The 22596-nt window shown below is 30.1% G+C and overlaps 1 protein-coding gene and 1 pseudogene across 6 annotated transcripts in view; one reads left to right on the plus strand and one right to left on the minus strand.

Moving 5' to 3' along the window:
- Nucleotides 1-22596, plus strand: part of rho-5 (rhomboid-5) — a 473385-nt gene that overhangs the window by 371972 nt on the left and 78817 nt on the right. For 5 of the 6 annotated variants that reach the window (XM_089073458.1, XM_089073459.1, XM_089073457.1 and 2 more), the window contains one exon: nucleotides 4013-4099. The exons of the other annotated variant lie outside the window; for it this stretch is intronic. In XM_089073458.1, coding sequence (XP_088929584.1) covers nucleotides 4013-4099 — 87 coding nt within the window. The remainder of the gene's footprint in view (nucleotides 1-4012; nucleotides 4100-22596) is intronic. 6 annotated transcript variants of the gene reach the window in all.
- Nucleotides 9254-20890, minus strand: LOC148937296 (uncharacterized; annotated as a pseudogene).

The following is a 22596-nucleotide window of genomic DNA, read 5'->3' on the forward strand; positions in this document are numbered from 1 at the left end:
GTTTTATCTAACTACGGTAGGGGGTTCAATTAATATTAATTAATTGAACTACAATGAATAAGGTTAAGAAGAATAAAAAGCCAAGTTGAAGTGTTTATTATGTAAAATGATAATATTTATTATTTTTATATATTACTCTGTTAATTTAAAATTTCACACATTTAAGAATTTGGCAGGCAAGAACCTGCCAAGAATCTAATTCAAAGAGAGCAGTATTACTGCAAAGACATCAAATCACTAAATTTCTTCTTCTTCTTCTTCTTCTTCTACTTTTATATAGACTTTTAGATCTTCTACTTCACTCTCATATGCCTGTGGTGCGCATATAGATGATACACAGACATATGGGACCTATTTTTTAATGCCAGTTCCGAACGGCAAATTTTTGAAAGTTCTGTGGACAAGAATACTCTCATGGTTTGCCAGACCGTCGAGAGAAGACACGAGCGTATAAAAATGTTTCAATCCTATCTAGACTTGAATCCGGAATCTCTAGACCAATGCGTTGTCCATTATGCCACGCTCGCTTTCAAAATCATCAAAATTGTCATATTTAAAAAATTTTTATTTAATATTTGTTGAAATATTTTAGGATGTTGCTTTAAAACTTATAATAAAAACTTATAAAAATAATTCTTTTCTTGCAAGAATAACTGCATTTTTTATTCTTGTATATCCTGAAAATATACGATACATGTAAATTAGTACAATATATTTTTATATTTTTATTAATACAGTTTTATTGAAAAGATACTGTTTTGTTAATAATTATTAGATATATTTCTTTGATTAATTGTTTTAAATAAATATATCACAATATAATCAAGAGTTGCACAACAATCTATTCAGACTATAGTACTTTTAATTTTGATTTCTGGAAAGAAGCACAAACATATATGTACATAAAAATACAATACAATGAAAAATACATGCTTTTAAAATGGCAATATTCATATTGCTTTTTAGAATCTACTTACAAGATAATAGACTATAGCGCGTAAACATCACTTACATTCCGAAATGAACTGTCACTGATAGTCAAACTCGCCGCGAAATTCAACGACATTGTCGATCGCCAATCGGATGCATGGAAAAAGAGCAAGCATGTTATCTCGTTCGCTCTTCCGCTTTCTATCCTGTTTATTTTCGTTATGCGTATTATAGAAAAAAAATATCAAATATAAAAGGTGAGATTATAGACGCGCTTTTCGAACACAGAAAGATGTTTAATACTACAAAATGTCTGATATCATTATAAAATTACATTTTTACAAAAAGATAAAAAAGGATGTCAAGTATAGTGGAAAAAAAAACAAAATTAAAAGATAACACTAGTAATATTTATTTCAAAACAATATAATCTTAAGTGATATGTATCTTTGTATCTCCATTTAAAGGTTTTCCTATTCTAATTCAAGTGGTTTTAATCCTACTTTTGAAAAAATTATGTTGCGAAGTAACTACCTTAATTTTAATTATATGTAGCAACATTAAATAAAATCTACGCCATAGTACTTTTGTATTTCTATTGAAGAATCTCTCTAGTCTAACTCTTCTAGTGATAATAGTTTTAATTCCTCTTTAAATAAAAAACTTATTTTTAAATTGCCATACTTAACACAACCCAAATGATATCATTCGTGTAATCAACAATTAACCACATGTCATGTGAACATTATAAGTGGTACATTCTTAGTTCAAAGAATTATAATATAGAATAATTCTTCTTAACAAAATAGAAATAAAATATAAATACACATTTTTGTACTCAAAAGTTTTCCTATTTAAACTCAAGTGTTATATCACAATCTTATTAAATTTAAATAATATCTACTATTCAACCTATCCTAATATGTATATAATTTGTATACTTGTAACGGAGCGCTTGTACTAACTTGTCCCTCCGCTCCGTTCCTCCTCTAACTTTCTCCCGATCGACCATCCGTCGGGGACAGCTGACCGCCAGGCGAAGTGCGGCAATGGCCGCAAAAAGCATTTATACTTCTTTTTTTAATCGCACTGAAATTCGCGAACTCCAAAGCGTCGGAGCATAGCGAAGGAATATCGCGTAAACACGACTGTGTTCGTGGTATTCACGTACGTTACATGCACCTAGCGTGTTCTACGCGTGCCTAGCGACGGCGGACGCGTGTCTCACTAATTTACTATTTTGTTCTGAAAATAATTACAAATGAATGATAAGTATTTCTCGTGTCAATATTAATTAATTTTTAAATATTGTACTTTTCCTTGTACAATTTTTATAGATCATTAGAGTGATACCACTCCGAAAAAGTAATATTTAATTATATAATTACAGTATTACTTACTATTATATGTGACATATCTTCTTTTTCATTAATATATACAACTTCACACAAAAGACATCTGTCAAAGACAATAGACATAAAAAAAACATTAAAAAAATGAGCGCTGCAAGAGCTGTCATACAAAGGCATTCACTAGCAGCTCTTGCGACAGAAAAAAGAAAGTCACGGTCAACGACCAGAAGCTCTATTCTTGAAATAGTTGCGCATATGCAAATTGCTCATTTCAGATGTGAATGATCGCATCTGAAAATCTTTAGAACCTTATTCTTGAAATACTTATGTATATATAAACTACATCTTGCGAATGATCGCATTTTAAAATCTGTAGAATGCTATTTTTGATGGTCGTAAATAAAACATTTACGCAATTTTTCATTCGCAAGACAACTAATGAGTCATGGCATACGTTCATCTCGAAACGAATGGCATAATCCATTCTCTTAACGTTATGGATCTTGAAGATATTATAATACCAATCATGAATGGATTGAAAAATATTGAAAGAAAAAGAAGATTTCACATTCGGGACAATCCTTTTGAGCTATCCGATAAACAATTTATTTCAATATTTCGCTTAAATAAAATTACAGTAAGACATTTAATAGAAATTGTTGAACTACATTTAATAAATAAATTGTTCTAATTGCATACAATAAAATCAAATTTTCAAGAAATAAATCTTACGTTTTAACTGCTTCAATATAATATACTATTAACAATAAAACTTCAAAGAAATATTTATAGAAATATTTTCAGACAAAGAAAAACATATAGAAAAATTTATATGTACATTTGATTGTATGAATTGACTTTACTTTTTCGAAAACATTTTTGTATAAATATAAGATATTATATTATTTAGAATAACACACATAGTTTTCACAGTTTTCTAACCTAATACGGTTTTGTCCATAACTATATAATTATATACAAAATTGTATTCTTTAGTTAAAAAAAGACAAAAATATCTTATCAATTAACTATATAATTATAATTAAATAAAATAATACATTTGAAATTAATATATAGCACTTACATTTGCAAGAAAGTCCATATTTTTTTGCGCTGTTAAATATAATTCGGTGCAATAAGAAATGTATACGTTTTGAATTGTGAATACTATAAATACGTGTTGCAGAATCGCATTTTAAGAGCGCATACGCATTTCGACTATTCGAAATGTGCGCATACGCAATATTGCGAACAAATTCAAGAATAGGGGCCCAAGACGTTTTTTAAAATTTACCAATTTGAACTTTACGTCGCGATATCTCAGTTTGTAGAATGCGAAAAAAAAACACTTTTCTTATATAATTTGATACTTAACTATCGATTAAACGTAGTTAGAACTTAATTAAAGCAATTGTTGCTGAGATATGAAAATGTAGACTAAGTTCATCCCGGGGTCTCGCGTAAAGAAAGTCCACGGGCGTCTCGCCGCTATTCTATGTGAATTTCATTGCGGATGAACTTGGCGTCGAGACACCATCTGTGTCTCTTGATAATTTGTTACTTACGAACTTCACACTATTGTTGTATATAGCTTAAATTGTGTCAAATTAGAAGAATTTATGATATTAGATAATTTTTTTTAAACTTCTTTTTAATGACTTTGCAAGAAAATTAGATACTTTATGGAATTATGATAAAAATATTTCAACACAATTTCTGAATATTTATAGGGTATCACTCTGAGATGGCAGCAACCAGTACGAAGAAAAGATTCTGTAGCGAGGATGACACTATCGGGTCTTCATTACATCGTTGAGGTGAATTATTGTCTCATTTTCAAATTTCTAGACTAAATTATGATAAAATCTGCTTTAATAATTTCTTCTTCTTGTATAAGTTCCTATATTTGACAAATTATTTATTACAATGCGTCTCTTTATGATATATTTATCTGGTTATTTTGCTAATTAAAAAACATAATTTTCGGATTCATTAGTATTGTAGATTTATTTAGTTCTCGATACGATTAACTAAAAAATTCAATTTCGTCAGATATATCTAGAACGTGAAATGTTAATTTCACTAATTTGATCAGCTCGGTCGGCTATTTTCTTTGTGCAATTTTATTTTCATCGCATCAATTTTTAAAAGAATTCAGTAAACGAGTATATATGTGAATAATAACAAGTTCATGAATGAATTTATTAGGATCACAAACTGACTCGTGCGATGTAATTAGTCAGTCGGGTGTAAATCTTCGTTGAGTTATATTACATTACGTTATCTTTGATGTTTAAATTAGCTAAAGTAGAATGATATCCTAGTCATAAAAATAGAGCGATTCGCACGCCCGTCGCCCCATTACGTAACTTCGATTTAAAATTTATGCTAGCTTAAAAACGGCTTATTTCCGGTCGCGCAAACTTTGCGCCCTCGCTGAGCTAAGACAAAATTTCACCTTTGAATTATTCAGGTATTTCATTTGACTCGCGATTATTTTACAAACATGTTATACATATATAACTATTCGGGTAAAAAAGATTCGTATTAATTTTAACAAATTTACGAATATTTTATTACGAATATTTTTTATGCTTTAGAATATTTTTTCGAATTATTATTAAAAATGTATATAATATATGTAATTATTTATAATAGTTTAAAGGAAAGATAAAATTATACAGTTGAAAAATTACTTATTTTATATGTTTTTCTCATTGAGTTAATATATTATCATTACGTTTTTATTGTTTAAATGATTGTTTATATGGATTGAAGTTCTTTTCTAATTAAAATTTGATAAATATTTACATTAGGAGACTTATAGCTTGGATGACCTTGACTTTGAGATATGTTATATAGATGAAGATACTGATCAACTTTTTCTTATAACTTAATTGACGATCTCGTATAGTTTTTGAGATATACTTATATAAATGTTAGTAAATTTTTATGGTAAATATGTAGAAAAACGGAGTCCCCTCCAATGACGACCTTGACATATATACGTTGTCAGGATCACGCGATCACTACTCTGAATGATCTTGAGAAGGCCTTTACGAGGATAGTCTGAAAAGTTTTGACATGAAGATGACGTTACTCGTCAAAACCATTCTAGTACTACAATAGTATATAGTAATAGTATTTGAAAGACTTTTGTGAAAATTTCAGCCATTTTGGACGCTCAGTTGTTGTTTGACAGTTGTTTGTGTCAGTCGATGTCAGTGTTTTTGTAAAAGTAGAAAAAATTGAATATCGTACCATGATTAAATTCTTACATTTAAAAGGCAATATGCCTGCGCAAATTAAAATCGAGTTGGACGCTGTTTACGGGGACTCTGCCCCATCATTTGCCATCGTAAAAAGATGGGCAGCTGAATTTAAACGTGGTTGTACCAGCTTGGCTGATGATGAGCGTTCGGGACGGCCAAAAACTGCGATAATATCGAAACCACCGCTGATAACATCGAAAATGTTCACCAAATGGTACTGGACGATTGTCGAATCAAGGTTAGAGAGATAGCAGAGGCTATGGGCATATCGAAAGAACGCGTTTGTCATATATTGACTGAAGAATTGGATATGCGCAAGCTATCCGCGCGGTGCCGCGTTTGCTCACTTTGGACCAAAAACGAATTCGAATGAACATTTCCAAGGCTCTGTTGGAGCGGTTCAAGCAAAACGAGTCAGATTTTTTGCGTCAATTCATAACTGTAGATGAAACTTGGATTCACCACTACACTCCAGAGACAAAAAAATAATCAAAACAGTAGACTGCAAAGGGTGAATCTGTTCCGAAAAAGATGAAGACGGTTCCATCAACTGGAAAGATAATGGCGACTGTTTTTTGGGATAGTCACGGAATTGTGTGTATCGACTATCTTGAAAAAGGTAAAACAATAACGGGAGCGTATTACGCATCATTACTTGCTGAAGGCAAAAATTGCAAAAAAATGGCCGTATTTGAAGAAGAAGAAAGTGCTGTTCCATCAAGACAACGCATCTGCTCATACTTCGGCGGTCATCATGACCAAAATTTACGAATTGCACTTCGAATTGGTTGACCACCCACCAGATTTGGTCCCCAGCGACTTTTTCCTGTTTTCTAAGCTTAAAGTTTCGCTTGGAGGACAGAGATTTTCATCGAATGAGGAGGTCATCGCATACGTAAACGCCTATTTTGCGGAGCAAGACGCCAACTACTATTTGGAAGGGTTAAAGAGGTTAGAGTATCGATGGGAAAAGTGTATCGACTTAAAAGGAGATTATGTTGAAAAATAAAACTATATTTGACCAAAAAAATACTTGTTTCTATGTTAGACTCAAAACTTTTCAGACTACCCTCGTAGATAGCGATCACTGTTTGTTAAAAAGTTATTAACAAAAAAGTAAATTCGTGAAGCAACATGGTAACAGTACAACGTGGAAATAAGTACCGATTATGAGAATGTTATCGACCGAATGTAATGAAAACAAAGCAAGAAATCTATGTGTGTTGCGCTGTGTACGTACTTTGGACAAAAACACAAATTCTCTGCTTTAAAAACAAAAATCATTTTCTTATATAAAATAGGAGATTTGTAATCATAATTGTAATTTAAAGTAGAGAATTTGTGTTTTAAAGCAGAGAATTTGTATTCCTGGGAAAAAAAGTTATATCTAATTATATATAATTATATCATATTAGATATAATTATATATAATGAGATCTATTAATATTACAAATTATATGTAATTATTTCAAAATATTTAAAATTCCATATAAAATTATATTAAAATTCTTTTCGGATAAAATGTTTAGATCTAATTATATGTAATTAAAATTATATCAAAATATTATAGTAATATCAAAATATTTATATTAGATGTACAAAAAAGTTCTGAGCTTTAGATTTCATACAAATATCAAAATAATAATTTAAATTTTATATATCTTCCCGCCCTTTTGCGGTTTTAAAGCGTTGACATTTGGCCTTCTAAAATGCCATACGGTTTGGCGTTTGATGCACATAATCTCAAAAATCAGTAGTGTTCACGATGACAATAACAAAAGAGCATATTCGATTTTCCATCCACTTCGCGTTTCATCTGAAGAAAAATGCTGCTGAAGCCATTGCAATGATTTGTGCTGCATATGGAGAGAACGTTGTAAGTCATACTACATGTAAAAGATGATATCAAAAATTTCGCCAAGGAAATTTCAATCTTGAAGATGAACCGCGTGCTGGACGCCCTCAAAAGATTGAAACGGGCGAATTGCAAGCACTGCTGGATATAAACTCTGCGCAAACTGAAAAGGAGCTTGCAGAACAGCTTGGCGTTACGCAGCAAACCATTTCCGTACGTTTACATACGATGGGAAAGGTTCAAAAGGAAGGCAGATGAGTTCCGCATAAATTGTCCGAACACAACAAAAATCGTCGGCGTGACACTGCACTCACTTTGCTTTCAAAGTTCCGGAAAAAAGATTTTCTGCACAAAATCATTACAGGCGATGAAAAGTGGATTCTTTATGATAACCCTAAACGTAGAAAATCATGGGTTGACCGTGGTCAACTTTTGACATTGACGCCAAAGCCCAATATTCACGCCAAAAAGGTTTTGCTCTATATCTGGTGGAATTGGAAAGGTGTGTTGTATTACGAGTTGTTACAACCGGGTGAAACAATCACGGCAGACCGCTACCAACAACAATTGATCAATTTGAGCGATGCATTAGAAGAAAAGAGGCCATTTACTGGCCAAGGATGTCATAAAGTGATTTTGCTTCATGACAATGCTCGATTACATGTTACGAAAGCGACTCAGGACCATATCTTTGCGTTAGGCTGGGAACTTCTGCCGCATGCGGCGTATAGCCCAGACATGGCGATTCCGATTATTACCTATTCTGGTCGCTGCAGCATCATTTGACTGATACACATTTCGTGAGATTTGAAGAGATACGAAAATGTATTGATGACTTTATCGCTTCGAAGCCGAGCTTCTATCGTCAAGGAATTCGCAAGCTACCCGAAAGACAAAAGATGCAAACGGGGAATATTTCGCTAATTAATATTTTTTTGTTTGTTTTTGAATAAAGATTGAATTTTACAAAAAAAAGCTCAGAATTTTTTTGTACACCTTAATAATTCCATGTCAAATTATATGAAATTATATTGGATTTTTTTTTAATAAAAACTTTATATCTGATTACATGTAATTATATCAAAATATTAATAATTTTATATACAATTATGTAAAATTATATTGAAATTTTTTTCGAAGAAAAAGTTTAGATCTAATTAGAAATGATTATATCAAAATGTTTACAATTTCAAATTGAATTATACCAAACTATATTTCTTTTTCAAATAGAAAGATATACATTAAATTATATAAAATTTATATAAAAATGTATACATAATATATTATGATGCATCAAACTAGATATAAATAATAACATCTAAACGAGAGACATTTCCGAGATATTACGAGTTTAGTTGAGTTATTGTACAATTTATATATACATACATATAAACGAATATACACAATAAGCACATAATTTCAATCAAATATAAAAAATAAAGAATCTTTAAGGAAAATTCTTTAAGGAAAATTTTAAGTTTAATATAATTACAATTGGTTTACTTCGTTTACTTTATGAAAAACTTAATATCTTATATATGAGATTGTTCATATAAATACAAGTATTATAAATAAATATATTTATAAGAATATATTAATTTTTCATACTCACTACAAAAATGGATCCATTAAAAACTTGATCTAATTGTATTTAAAAATAATATAATATATTTAATTTTATATATATAAAATTATCAAATATTGTCATAAATATATATATCATTATGTCATAAATATATCATAAATATATATATTATTTAATCATAATTTTTAAGTCATATTTAATAACTAAATAACATTATTATCTTTATTAACATTATTATGAAATAACATTATTATTTTTTTTTAGGGTACCTAAAATTTTTGAATCGTAATTACAATTTGAAAAACAATCCATTTTCGTAGCTTTTATTGCTCGTTATTATTAATAAAATTATAATTTTTCAAATTAAATAATACAGAATATAAAGGAAATTTATATAAAAGGAAATTTATATAAATTTATTTGTGTATTTAAAAAAAAAATACGTAAATAAAAATAAAAGAAGAAATTGTTTTATAAGAGAGTTTATAAAAATGTTATGGTATTACATCATTAGTTTGCAATGATTTTTGGCAACAATTTATTTTTTTTCTCTGTTTATTTCAAATCAAGATTATAAATAAAAATTCTGATTAGATGACAACGATTAGACAACGACGATAAGATGATGACAAATGACAAATTAAACTTTTTTCGATATTTCTTGATTATCCATTTTTAATTTAGATCGTGACATAATTATATTTGTTCAATTATTTTTTTAAAGATTTAAGCAAATTGGAAATTATTTTATATTACTTTTAAAATATGAAAAAAGAATTGAAAATTGTTTTTTTGATGATTTTTATATGTATTTCTTTAGCAATATAATATATAATATAATATATAATTTTTATGATTTTTGGAAAAATCAATGTTTATTTCGATGTTTAAAAGATCAGATTCTAACATCCTTAAAATTCATTATTGAATAAAAGTCTGTTTTTAACGAATAAACAGATAAACAATAGAGAGAGAACAATAAATCGAATTCTTTTTCTCTCTCTCGAAATTTTGTTACATTTAATAATGCCTTGCCAATTATATTAATATTGTAAAAATATGTTTAGATTTATATTTTTTCGGTCTTTTGATTGATTATGAATTCGAGTAACAGCCATGTACGCGTGGTACGATGTATTTTTCTCGTGTTGCGTGCGAACGTTCGGTTAGTTGGCTGTATTTCAAAACTTACTACTTAACTCGACCTACATCGACTGAAGCATGTATCGCCATAGGAAAGTATAATATATCTCTTTTGTATACACAATAGCCCATAATTATAATAATACCCATTATAAATGGGTATTATTATAATTATGGGCCTTTTAAAATATCTTTTTAGAAAAGCGTTTTAGAAAAAAAACATTTTAAATGAAAATTGTAAGGTTTAAAAGGGAAAGCGGACAGTGATCTTGCTTTTGTCACAGAAGTTTTTTTTTTAATGTCATTTAAAGTTTAATTTTTTTTTTTTAATGAAATGACCTATTTTTAATATCGAAAATCGATATAAAAAGAAATTTTATGATAAAAATATATAGCAACATGTGGGGTCAAATTGACCCTAAAGAGGTCAATTTAAGGTCAAAAAAATGTCACTTCAGAAATGAATAAAACATATCCGAGCAATGTCCTTCAGTTATGCTTCATGTAGTTATGGGATCAAATTGACTACAGAAGTCATTTCAAGATCAACTTGATTTTTTCTAAATGAAAATATAATTGTGAGTCCCCTTGCCTTTCATGATCTAAGATATTTGTTTAACGCGAGTCTCATTGCCTTTCACGATCTAAGAGTGTTCTTTCATTATTTAAGTAAGTGTTCAAATATCTACTTATTATTGTCTAAACATAATTAAACTCGACGTTCAAAGTTATCGACAATTGATAAAAGAACATTTCTCGGAATGCTTTGACAAGCAAGAAGTATACGCTCCATTATATTCTCTCTTGTGATGGGTTGTTTTGAGTATACAATATTCTTCAAAAAACTTTATCAAAAATCTCTTCAAAAACCTCATAAAAAGAAATGCGGACTTGTCAAATCTGGAAACCACCATGAAACAGGTCCACCATGACCTATTTGGGAATTAGATTCAAATGTTGTCTAACTATCTTACTGTACTGTGAGGGATAATCATCCTATTTGATCCACATATATTCCCTAATTGTCAGATCGGTGTTATTAAGCAATTCAAGTGGTGTTGTAAAAAATGTAATGATAATTGACTTCGTAATACCAGTAGGTTTTTTACGGGTCAATAATTATGCCGATTTAATTGTCCAGTGTTGTAAAACATAGCCTCATCACTAAACGGTACATACTTAAAAAAATGTTGGATCATCGCAATATTGTTGTTTGTACTCATCTACAAAACTAGTCTTTGTTGAAAATCTTGAGGCATTAATACCTGCATTAACATGATGGAAGTTATGAAATTTCAAAATCCTGTGAGCTGTTGATTTCGGAATATTTAATTTGCTCTCAATTTGCTGTGTTAATACATGAGGATTATGACAACTATACCCAACACGGCAAGCACTTGTGAATCATCCTTTTCTGGTACGTTGAGACGACATCTTTGCCGTGCTTCACGTGGACGTTGTGTATGTTAATTGACATAAAACAATCTTGGCAATTATACGACGATTCAGATATTGCCTTTGAGAAAATGTTGTCTTTGATTGCAGAATAAATCCATCATCTCTCTGAAGTACTGGTCGTGGGGATTCAAGAGAATATACATGTATATATGTATATATGTGTATCATTGTATTGTTAACGTGTTATTCTAAACATGTTATTTGCATTAAATATCATCACATGCTTCGGTCGAAAGGATAAGATGCCTGCTCGGTAAGCAGGAGATCCAGGTTCGATTCCTGGCTGAAGTGGTATTTTTTCGCAAAATAATTACGAGTTTTCACGACTGGTTCGTGGTCGGGCCCCGCCGTGATGCACACCCTGCCTTCTTATTTATTTCTTCTGTTTCGATAATTATTATGACACTCTCCAAGTGCTAGAATCATGGTAAAGAAACAAGGTGCTCTTGCGCATGAACATGAAGATGGTGGAACAAGTAATCGGCCATATTAATATATTAACCAATCAGCGTTTTTCTCGCGATATTAAAAATATAAATAAGGAAAGGACAATTAATGAATTTATTTAATTGAGAACTACTTGTGACTTTTATTATTAATAATAATTAATAATATTATGAAATTCGGTAAAAGTGATGTGAGGTGTATTTTGTTTGAGAAAATATTCGACGACTCGTATTAAAATAAACGTCGTTGCTACAGAAATCTTTATTGGAAACTGAACGGTCGTGCGAAGCAATGGCTCCACTCACGTACTGAATATACAAGTACACCTTGAAATGACTTCTGTGGTCAATTTGATGTAATGATATAAAACGTAACTGAATGATTGCTTTATTCACTTCTGAAATAAACATTTTTTTGACCGTGAAATTACTTTTTAGGATCAATTTAATTCCACATGTTGTTACATATTTTAATCGTAAAATTTCCTGCTTTATCGATTTCCAATGTCAAAAATAAGTCATTTTATTTAAAAAACAAAAGTTGAAATGACTTCAAATGACTTTGAAAAGAGAACGTCTGCGACAAAGGCAAGGTCACTATCGAATGTCTCCCTTTGTTCACTCTACAATTTTTGTTTAAAATTAAATAGTATAAGTTGAGACTTTGCTGAAATAAATCATAAAAAAGTATGAGAAAATGTCAATCAAAGCCAACACAAAATCTTTATATGTGAACATAATAATGTATTACATAAAAAGTGAAATTACAAACGTTTTGATCCTCTGTTTAGAATCATCCTCAGTGTAAGTACAATATATGAGAATTACGGTAGGAAAGGATCGCTGTTACATCGCTGTATTTTATACATATATCCTGCATTGCTACACCATTATGAGTTAAATTGATAAAACGTTGATGTTGCAAAGTAGTTAAAAAAAAAAAATCAAACAGTCAGATAAGAGGAATTCGTCATAGTATATAAAAATCAACTGAAAATAATTTAAACATGGAGGATAACAATAAATAAATAATTATAAATTACAGTATACAAATTACAGTATACAATTATTGAGTGTCTAAAATTAATTACTAAAAAATTAAAATAAATCTGTGGTGCAGAATGAACTGTATAAGTCAATTAATAAAATTTTAAAAATATAATAAAGTGATCTTACTTATAGACGCAACGGTACAAAGAAACAGCATAGACAGTACGCAGTATAATAAACATGTGATAACAAGCAAATATGTAATAGAATAGGGGGTCGAGATCGTTTGCAAATTCAAAGCTTGTTTTTATTTGTATATAAAAATCATTTCAGATATTAATCTTTTTTCTAAATTATTTTCCGTATCCAATATCCTTACACCATCGACATGATAACATGTTAACTCTATAGATATGGTCCATAGTAACCGAATGTTGTGTGGTATTCCTATTAATATGATTTTTATGTTTCAACATCCTGGTTTTTAGAAGTCTCCCCGTTTGTCCGATGTATGAAGCCTCGCAATTTTTACAATTAATTTTATAAACTACATCAGACTATGCACGTAACGGTAATTTGTCTTTTGGGTTCTTATAAATTTATTCAATTTGTTTAAGTCCTTGTATGCCATTCTGACTACATTATGTTGAATAATATGATTTGTCATGCTTCACTGTTGAGCGACTGAGTGTGATAGACGTTAGATATCCCTACAATTATCTTTCACTACGATATTGAGCGCCGAATCGAACATCGAGCGAGGAAGACCGTACACGGCGCTATTAATTATAATCGATACGGTTCAACAGTCACAGTGTTCCGCCCGAGTTTTCTTTTTCATAGTTTGTATTCGGTACTTTTATTAAATACACTTTCTTTTCATTATGTGAATCACGAATCATTTATTCCACACTCAAACCCAATACATGATTATTTATAAAAAATTTCTTAAACTTTTCAGGGACTTTTTTAACGAATAGATAGAATTGTGAAAAATAAGAATTTATCGTTATTCTGTTCATCAATGTCGTTATTAGTGTTAAAAGAGTTGATATTACGGAATTTATGCTTTAGTTATTTTTTTATATTATCAAAGATTAACTTCAAGGAATATCGATTAGCCAAGAATATGTTAATAATTTTATTGAAATTTTTGTCTCAAAAAATCTTGTGTTGACTTTGATTGGCATTTTCTCATATTTTTTTATGATTTGTTTAAAATGTTTTTCTTTAAAACGCTTTTATAAAAAGATATTTCAATGGGTCTTTTGAAATAAAAACATCTTGTATATATTATTATTAAAAAATTAAAATATTTCGCTTAACCCAGAAAGGGTCGCATCGCTACAATCTAAATCAATTCCAAGTCGAACAGAAAATTCATAGTCGCTTGTTACTCTCGACTGCTAACCGAAGGTTGGCAAAAAACGAAGGAAGTATGCGTTTCACCAAGTCAATCGGTTGTTATCAAAGTTCTCAGCAATTTCAATATATTTTCTTATCAACTTTTAACCATATAGTTCTTATAGGTCAAGCTAGCATATAATTATGATTAATCACTTTGTTAATAAATAATATTTTTCATGAATATTGTCTCTGATTGGTTATCGAGCGAATGTAATCGTTAATCGTTCTTTGATTGGCTATTAAATATTTAGTAACTAAATTAAAATAAATAGAAATCCATCTTAAAAACAAATGAAAATATATTCATTCAATTTCATTTAGCTTTTTTTTGGAATTGTTCCCGGGCGGGAATGATTAAATTCAATTTCCCTCGGGTTATTCAGTACAGATCCTCTGTCTTCCCTAATTTATTTCTTCCTGTTATGTTAGTTTTCCAATATTCCTGAAAAAATTGATTATGCACTCCAAAATTAACCAGTCCTCTCTCTTAGCTTCCTCCACGTCAAACTCCTCCAATATCCCTAGTTGTCTCATATCCATCCTCTCCTCGTCATACTTGGGACATTGCCTGATCACGTGATCAAGAGTTTCTTCTTCATATCCACAATCGCACCTAGCGTACTCTATATAACCCTTTCTTGCTAGTTATGAGTTTAAATTGTAGTGGCTAGACTTGACTTTATTGATCCAAGTTATAAAATATCTATCTTTGTTCATCTTATGGAACCATGTGATTCTTTTTTTTCCTTTATAAAATAGTAAATTCCTTTAGATCTTGCTCGTTTTATGAACGTCTTTTGCGTTCTTTTCCACATTTCCCTCTTAAACACTGTCTTGTAGTCACTATATGGAGTCTTGATTTCCTTGGATGCTCTTTCCGTTGTTGCTTCTTTAACCGCTCTTAACTTATCCGTTCTCTCTTTGCCCTCGATCCCCATATGCGTCAGAATCCATCTTAATATTATCCTAGTATCAATTTCCTTTACCGTCTTTATATATCATCTTTTTGCCTCTAAAACATATCTAATTCTGTATACATTTATGATGTTGCTTTCTATCATCTGTATTGCAGATAAAGAATCTGTGAGTATCAAGACATTTTTGTTCCTGCGTTCCTAATTTGCATATACTAGTTGTAATGCTGATTTTATAGCAAAGATTTCTGCTGTAAATATCGAGCAATCCTTAAATAGACTTATTCCATATGCTATTTCCTGTTCTTCTGCAATTATACTTGCTCCAATTGCCTCGTCTTTCCTTCTCTTGGAACCATCCGTGTAAACTATTTTGATACTACCTATTATTTCATTGTTATGCATGAAATTCCAGAACAAATCTCTCTCCGTCCTTCCTTCCTTCATTCTCCATTGCTTACCCGTATCTATATCAATTTCTATTTCACCAGTAATATCTTCATATCGAAAATTTCATATTTTCTAACAAGTCCTATCCTTTTTCTTAACCATTTTACTCTTTCCCATGCAGTTGTTACAGCACTTTTATTGTAAATTGGACTTCGATATCTTGCGTAATTCTTTTTCCTTTCCAGTTCATACCATCTTCTTCCTCATTGCCATCCAATGATTTTCTAAATCATTTTCTTCAATATGAAATTCCTTGCTAGTATTCCCATTCTATCTTCTAGTAGCATAACTTTAGCCTCCACTATTATCACGTTATTCGGTGTAAAATTCCTATACCCCATTACCATCCTGATGCCTGCATATTGCGCTCTCTATTTTTAATTTCTGGTTTATTTCCCTGGGGAAGATTATAAAGATATATAAAAGCCTTGTCAGGCCAGTAACAGATTATCATCCATCTTTTACTTTTAATGCAGTATTCGTCTCTACTCCCTTTGTTGTCTTACTAATGAACTTTAAAATGTTATTTGTCTTAAACAGCTTACTTCGTATATCGTCTATCTGGTGGTGGAATTTTAGTTTGTTGTCTAACCATATTCCCAAGAATTTCACTTCTTTAACATTCTCTATTCTGGTTCCCTGTACTTCGATATGCATTTATTTTATCATTGAATCCTGACTGATTGAATTCTACCAACTCCGACTTCCTAGGTTGTAACTCTCAGCTCTGATAGCCTCTGTTGTAACAGGTTCGCTGCAGTCTGTGAATTTCTCCTATTTCTCTCTTTATCTCTTCCGATGGAATAAATGACTATATCGTCTGCCAACTGAATTGATTTAATATCCTCCCCTAAGTTCTTCGTCAGTTCTGATGTGAGAGCGCATACAGCATTGGACTAAATACTGTCCCTTGCGGAAGTCCTTTGCTCATTTTTCTTTCTAAGTTTTGTTCCTCGTTTATAATAAATTGAATATACCTATGTTTACCCTTTTATGTATAAACCCCTTACTATATTCTTTAGACTATACCAGTCAGTCTCTCAATTAAAATGTCTATCAGCCTATTATCATATGCCGATGTTACATCGATGAATAGGGCTAATGTGTATTTGCAACATTTCGATTCTCATGTCAGAAATGATTTGCTCCAAGTTCTCAACATACGATCTTCCTTTTCTGAATTCGTTCTAGTTTTAGAATTCGTGGTAATTTCTGCTGGCAGTTATTCTCCCTTTCCATCCATATTAGTCTTTCATTCTTTCCATGATTTTGCACATGCACATAAGGTCAGAGCTATGAGTCTTACTTTTTCCTTCCCCGATTTGTCAATAAAACAGATCTTGTACTTCTTCCACTCTTCCAGGATTGATCCTAATTTCCAAATCTTATTAATAATATTCAATAATATCCGTATGGAAAGGAACTATTGAGAATTATTGAGAACTATTCAGATTTCTATAGTTACCATTCAATTTCTGTAGTAACTTGAGTAGTAACTATTGGCGATTACATGCATGAATAGTAATTGAACTGCAACTATTGGCGAGTAGTTCTGAAAAGTAACTATTGCTGACTATGTGTATGAATAGTAATTGAATAGTAACTACAATTATTGGCGAATAGTTCTAGAAAACCAATTATTGGCGTATCTATAGACGCAGTTATTTACTATTCATGCATGTAATCGCCAATAGTTACTATTCAAGTTACTACAGAAATTGAATGGTAACTATAGAAATCTGAATAGTTCTCAATAGTTCTCAATTCTTTTTCATATATATATATATATATATATATATAAGAATATATAAAGTTATATAAGAATATACATAGGATGCCCCATTTTAAATGACAATGAAATTTCTCGAATACTATTTTCGAATACACTCCCGTATGGAAAGGAATTGAGAACTATTGAGAACTATTCAGATTTCTATAGTTACCATTCAATTTCTGTATATATATATATATATATATATATGTGTGTGTGTGTGTGTGTGTGTGTGTGTGTGTGTGTTTTGCAAGAGTTAATTTATATATTTCTTCTCATATCGTTTCCTCTCTGTCTTTGTGTGTGTGTGTGTGTGTGTGTGTGTGTGTGTGTGTGTGTGTGTGTGTGTGTGTGTGTGTGTGTGTGTATCTAATCCTTTTCCCGAAGTATACCTTTGGGGGGGAGACTCTGCTTATATATATATATATATATATATATATATATATCTATCTGTTGCAGGAGTTAGTTTATATATTTCTTCTCGTATCATTTCCTCTCTGTCTTTTGTAGGCCATGCATTCCATTCGATATTCAATCTTCTATTCTTTAAAATTTTCATAGTTTTCCATACGTATAAGATTACTAAATGTATTAATAAAACTGCAAAATCCCATAAATCCCATAAATGACTGCCTCTATTTAGCGTTAATCACTTTCCTATCAATATCTGTTTAAGAAACTCCTTAAGTGCTCTTTTTCTATCCTCTATTCTAACTTTTTCACATTCTTGATCTCATCACTTCACCAGCGGGAGCGTTGCCTTATTTCTTTCCTTTTGAGTCCTTTTGAGTCTTGCCTTTTTCTTGTGCATTTCCTCTTCGTTTACCTGGAGTACACTGATATATTGCTTCCTTCATTATATCAATAAAGATATTATATGCTTGGTTTATATCCTTGTTCTTTATCTCTTTCCTCAATTTATTTTCCTGTGCTTTGAATAGTCTCCACGTAGTGTTGATGTAATTTATTTTCCCATGCTGTCTTTTTAATCGTTATCCTATTCATTTTCTTAATATATTTATAACTGAGATCCTAGTAAAGTAAGCTTCTATAGGATAATGATCCGATCTCCACGAATTCTTCTCTTGTTTACAATATCATCAATTACTTCTATTGGTCCTATCACGAGATCTATATCTCTACTATCTATATATCTATATATCTACTATCTATATATCTACTATCTCTCTGTCTTATCTGTCCTACCTTGATAGTATCACAGTTATAATAAACAAGTCCCTTCTCATCCATAACTTTTTCCATCCTTTCCCTGTTTATCGATATCACAGCAGTTCCAGTTAACATTATGTGCATTAAAATTGCCTACATATAAATTCGGATAATTATTATATTTAGTACCTAATATATGTTTGCAATGAGCTTTAATGTTGACATTACTAGGCTTCCTGTAAACTGCTATTAAATTAAATTTCCTAAACTAAAATTTTTAATCATTATACCTATTATATCAAAGGCTTGATGAGTTATCAATATAACCTTCTTAATGATATTAAAATTAATACTCTTATTTATAACTATAGCAACCCCTCCTTGTTGCCTCTGTCATTTAATATATTTGTGTGGTACCCCGAAAAATGTACTTTAGTATTTCTCATCGCTTTGATTTTCTGTTAGTACAAATATATCGATTCCACGTATCTTTTATTGTAACTCATTTTTTTTTATATATAAACCTTTACAATTCCAAATTACCATTTTTATATTGAATATAACTATTATGAATTATAATGAATTATAATTAACTAACATATAATACAATTGTAATCTTGTATGTCGTCAAAGATACGCTATTAATAGAATTAAAACAAAATAAAATAACATAACATAAAATATACTAAGAGCATAAAATAAATAAGATAAATTAAATCAAAACGTACCGATTCAACAATATGAAAACAATATTATATATCTTAAATAAAGTAATTAGAACAAAATAAAATATATTTTCTTAATATTATGTACTACTGTTATGACCTTAATGTATTAACTAGTCTTTATTAAGCTATAGCTATACTTTAACTTAATGTATTACGTATATATGCCTTTTGATATAGTTGTACTTCACCATTCATCTGTGAATGATTCCTCTCTATTATCTTGTCTCCTTTCCTTCCAATAGCTTCTTCTCATCTTATCAACAATCCTCCTTCTCTTAATTCTTTCTTCCTTTTCCCATATTTCACTTCTTTCTCTTTGAATATCCTCTTTGTTCTTCCTCTTTTCTTGTTCCGTTTGAATTAATTCAGGTATAGAAATTTCATGTTCGCTATTTTCTAATGCTTCATTAATTGTTTTCTTAAGTTCCCTATCTGCTATAGCCTTTATTCTTGCTACTAACTTTCCTCCTTTTCTATCTGAATTTGTCCTATTGAACCGGTCTCTTGTCCTTTCCTAGTGTCTCCTTGTAACGCTATGCCTCTCTTGTCCTTTGTTATCTCCTCTTCCCTTTTATTAAATAAATATTAAATCATTTATAAGAATTAAATCATTTATAATCGGTTTCTCTCTTTTTCATTGATTTTGGCTTTTTGCTCTTTCCTCGCTCTGCAAAAATCTTGAGTTATTCGGCGAGAAGTATTCTGAATTCCGACTGTCTCTCTTTTTCTTTCTCTTTGCTAGCTTATCTGCTTCTATTTGTGTCTTCCTTTTACTCTATTTGTGTCTTCCATCCTTAACATACTGTGTGTTTGTCTTTCACTACGTTCCCGTTGCCAAAGTAATTAACACTTTCTTTGTTTACTCTGAACTATTTATTTGGTTGCTCAAATCTATCGTATTCTGCTTGCGGAATATCTTGCGTTTCTTTTAATATCCTGACGGTTTCTCTATATGTGCAATTGTTGTACGCCATATTAATTTGTTGATTCTTCTCATATTTTTCACATATTTTATTTGTTGATCTGTGACTCTTCCTACATCTTCCCTCTCTCTCACATCTACCGTAAGCCTTATCTCTATATACAATGCATTTCTCCTCACTGCGACATATCTTTTTGCGATGTTCAAAACAGAAGCACTTGTAACTGGCATGACATATATCTTACTTTGAGACTAGTTAAATTAAAATGAAATGCGCTGTTGTTTCGTTATCCCTAAATATGCGTATGTTGTCCGTGGGCTCCTCCACTAATACCTTATTGTCTTTATTCTACTTTCTTCTCATAAATCTCTTCAGTCTCAGCACATCCTTTGGATGTGTGAAGGATTGGAAGAACTTGACCACTGTATCGGTATATATAGAAATGACTCCCTTAAAGCACGTATCTCTTTTTTTCAATCGCAGCGCTGCATCTCGCTTCCTTAGTATCTCTGTTCATTACATCGATGTACCTATTCGCATCTGAAGCATGCATAAATTATATTACCGCTGTTTCTAAAGCTTGTCATCGTTGTTATAATTGATTTCAACTTATGTTTAATTAATATCTTGAATACATTAAATTTTTACCTTTTTTCACTTTTAATTTTTTGTCACTGATTCTCAATGTAACCCTAAACTTACCGGTGAGGCTTTCTTTAAACGTAAACTTTTCTTTTACCGCGCTTGAATCAATTTTCGATGTTCCTTAATATCCCTTTATCAACAATGTAGATCTCTTTATCTTTATTTATGTTTTGAGAGTAGGCGAACTCTAGTTGGTCAGTTTTCTTACGATTTTATAATTATGATTAAAATTCGTTCACACGTGCTGTAGCCTTAATAAAGCCGCCAATATTAGCATCTTAAGCCACTACTTAAGACGATTATAAAATAAGAATCGACTATAAATACCGGCCTAAAAGTGACTTATAGTATCTAATTGTTGTTTTCATATTTTTAAATTTTAAATTTTCTTTAACCTTTTTTTTAATTCCCAAATTTTTATTGCTTACAACCACGTTTACGCAATTATGGAATTGGTTGAATTTCAAACAATATACATATGGGATAACCAATATGTATATTGTTTGAAATTCAATCAATTCCACTAACGCGTAAATGTGGTTGTAAGACGTAAGCAATAAGAATTTGAAAACTAAAAAAAAGAAAATTAAAAATTTGAAAATATGAAAACAACAATCACAAATAATAAAAAGCAAAGACTGAAAAAGCTAAAAGTTGAAAATTAAAACAAAATGATAAAAAAAATTAAAGCCAAATGGTAAAACAAACTAACAATAATTAAAAATACTAATACTTAAAAAAGTTAGTTTTTAAAAAAACATACTCTCGACTACTGCCTAATCGGGTAAGTAAGTTAGATCTAATGCAGACTGTGAATTGTAACATAGTTGTAAAATATTTCTTTATAATAATAATAAAATTAGTAGGTATAAAGGTGCTTAAAGAATGTAAAATAAAAACTTGAAAAATTAAAAATAAACAAAGTTTGAATGAACACTTGAAAACTTGAAAAATAAAAATTAAAAACTAACAAAGATATAAAATAAGAATTAAAATGAAAAACTAAATAGCAAAAACAGTAAAATAAAATAAAAGATAAGTTTAAAAAGTTTAAAATAATAAAGTTAAAGCTTAAAAATCACAAATAATAAAAAAAATGGAAATTTAATAATTCTTACTTTGAAAAGTAAGAGTTAAATACTAAAAACTAAATGGTAATAAAAGTCTTATTTACATGAAGTAATAAAAAGATAGTCTTAAAGAAAGTTTAAATAATAAAGATAGACAAAATAAGATTTATCAAAAATTTAATAGATACATTACAAAAATTTAAGAGTTTAGAGAATTATTAAGTTGTTGTAACTATTAAATATTATTAAAATTAACAAGTAATTAATGAATCTACATTAATTGCACATTTTAAAAGAACAGTCGGGAGATGCCACGCCAAGTTCATATTTTTCATGCATGCTGTACTGTATTATGTAATACTGTTATTATGTATTGTAATCCATCTATTGTATTGTGTCTATTGTGTTCCATCTCGAGTTCAAATTTCCATAAATAGTAAATTATTAGGTGTACAAAAAAGTTCTGAACTTTTTTTTGTAAAATTCA

Source organism: Pogonomyrmex barbatus, unplaced genomic scaffold, assembly GCF_055798465.1.
Source record: "Pogonomyrmex barbatus isolate J1 unplaced genomic scaffold, ASM5579846v1 scaffold15, whole genome shotgun sequence".
Taxonomy (NCBI): domain Eukaryota; kingdom Metazoa; phylum Arthropoda; class Insecta; order Hymenoptera; family Formicidae; genus Pogonomyrmex; species Pogonomyrmex barbatus.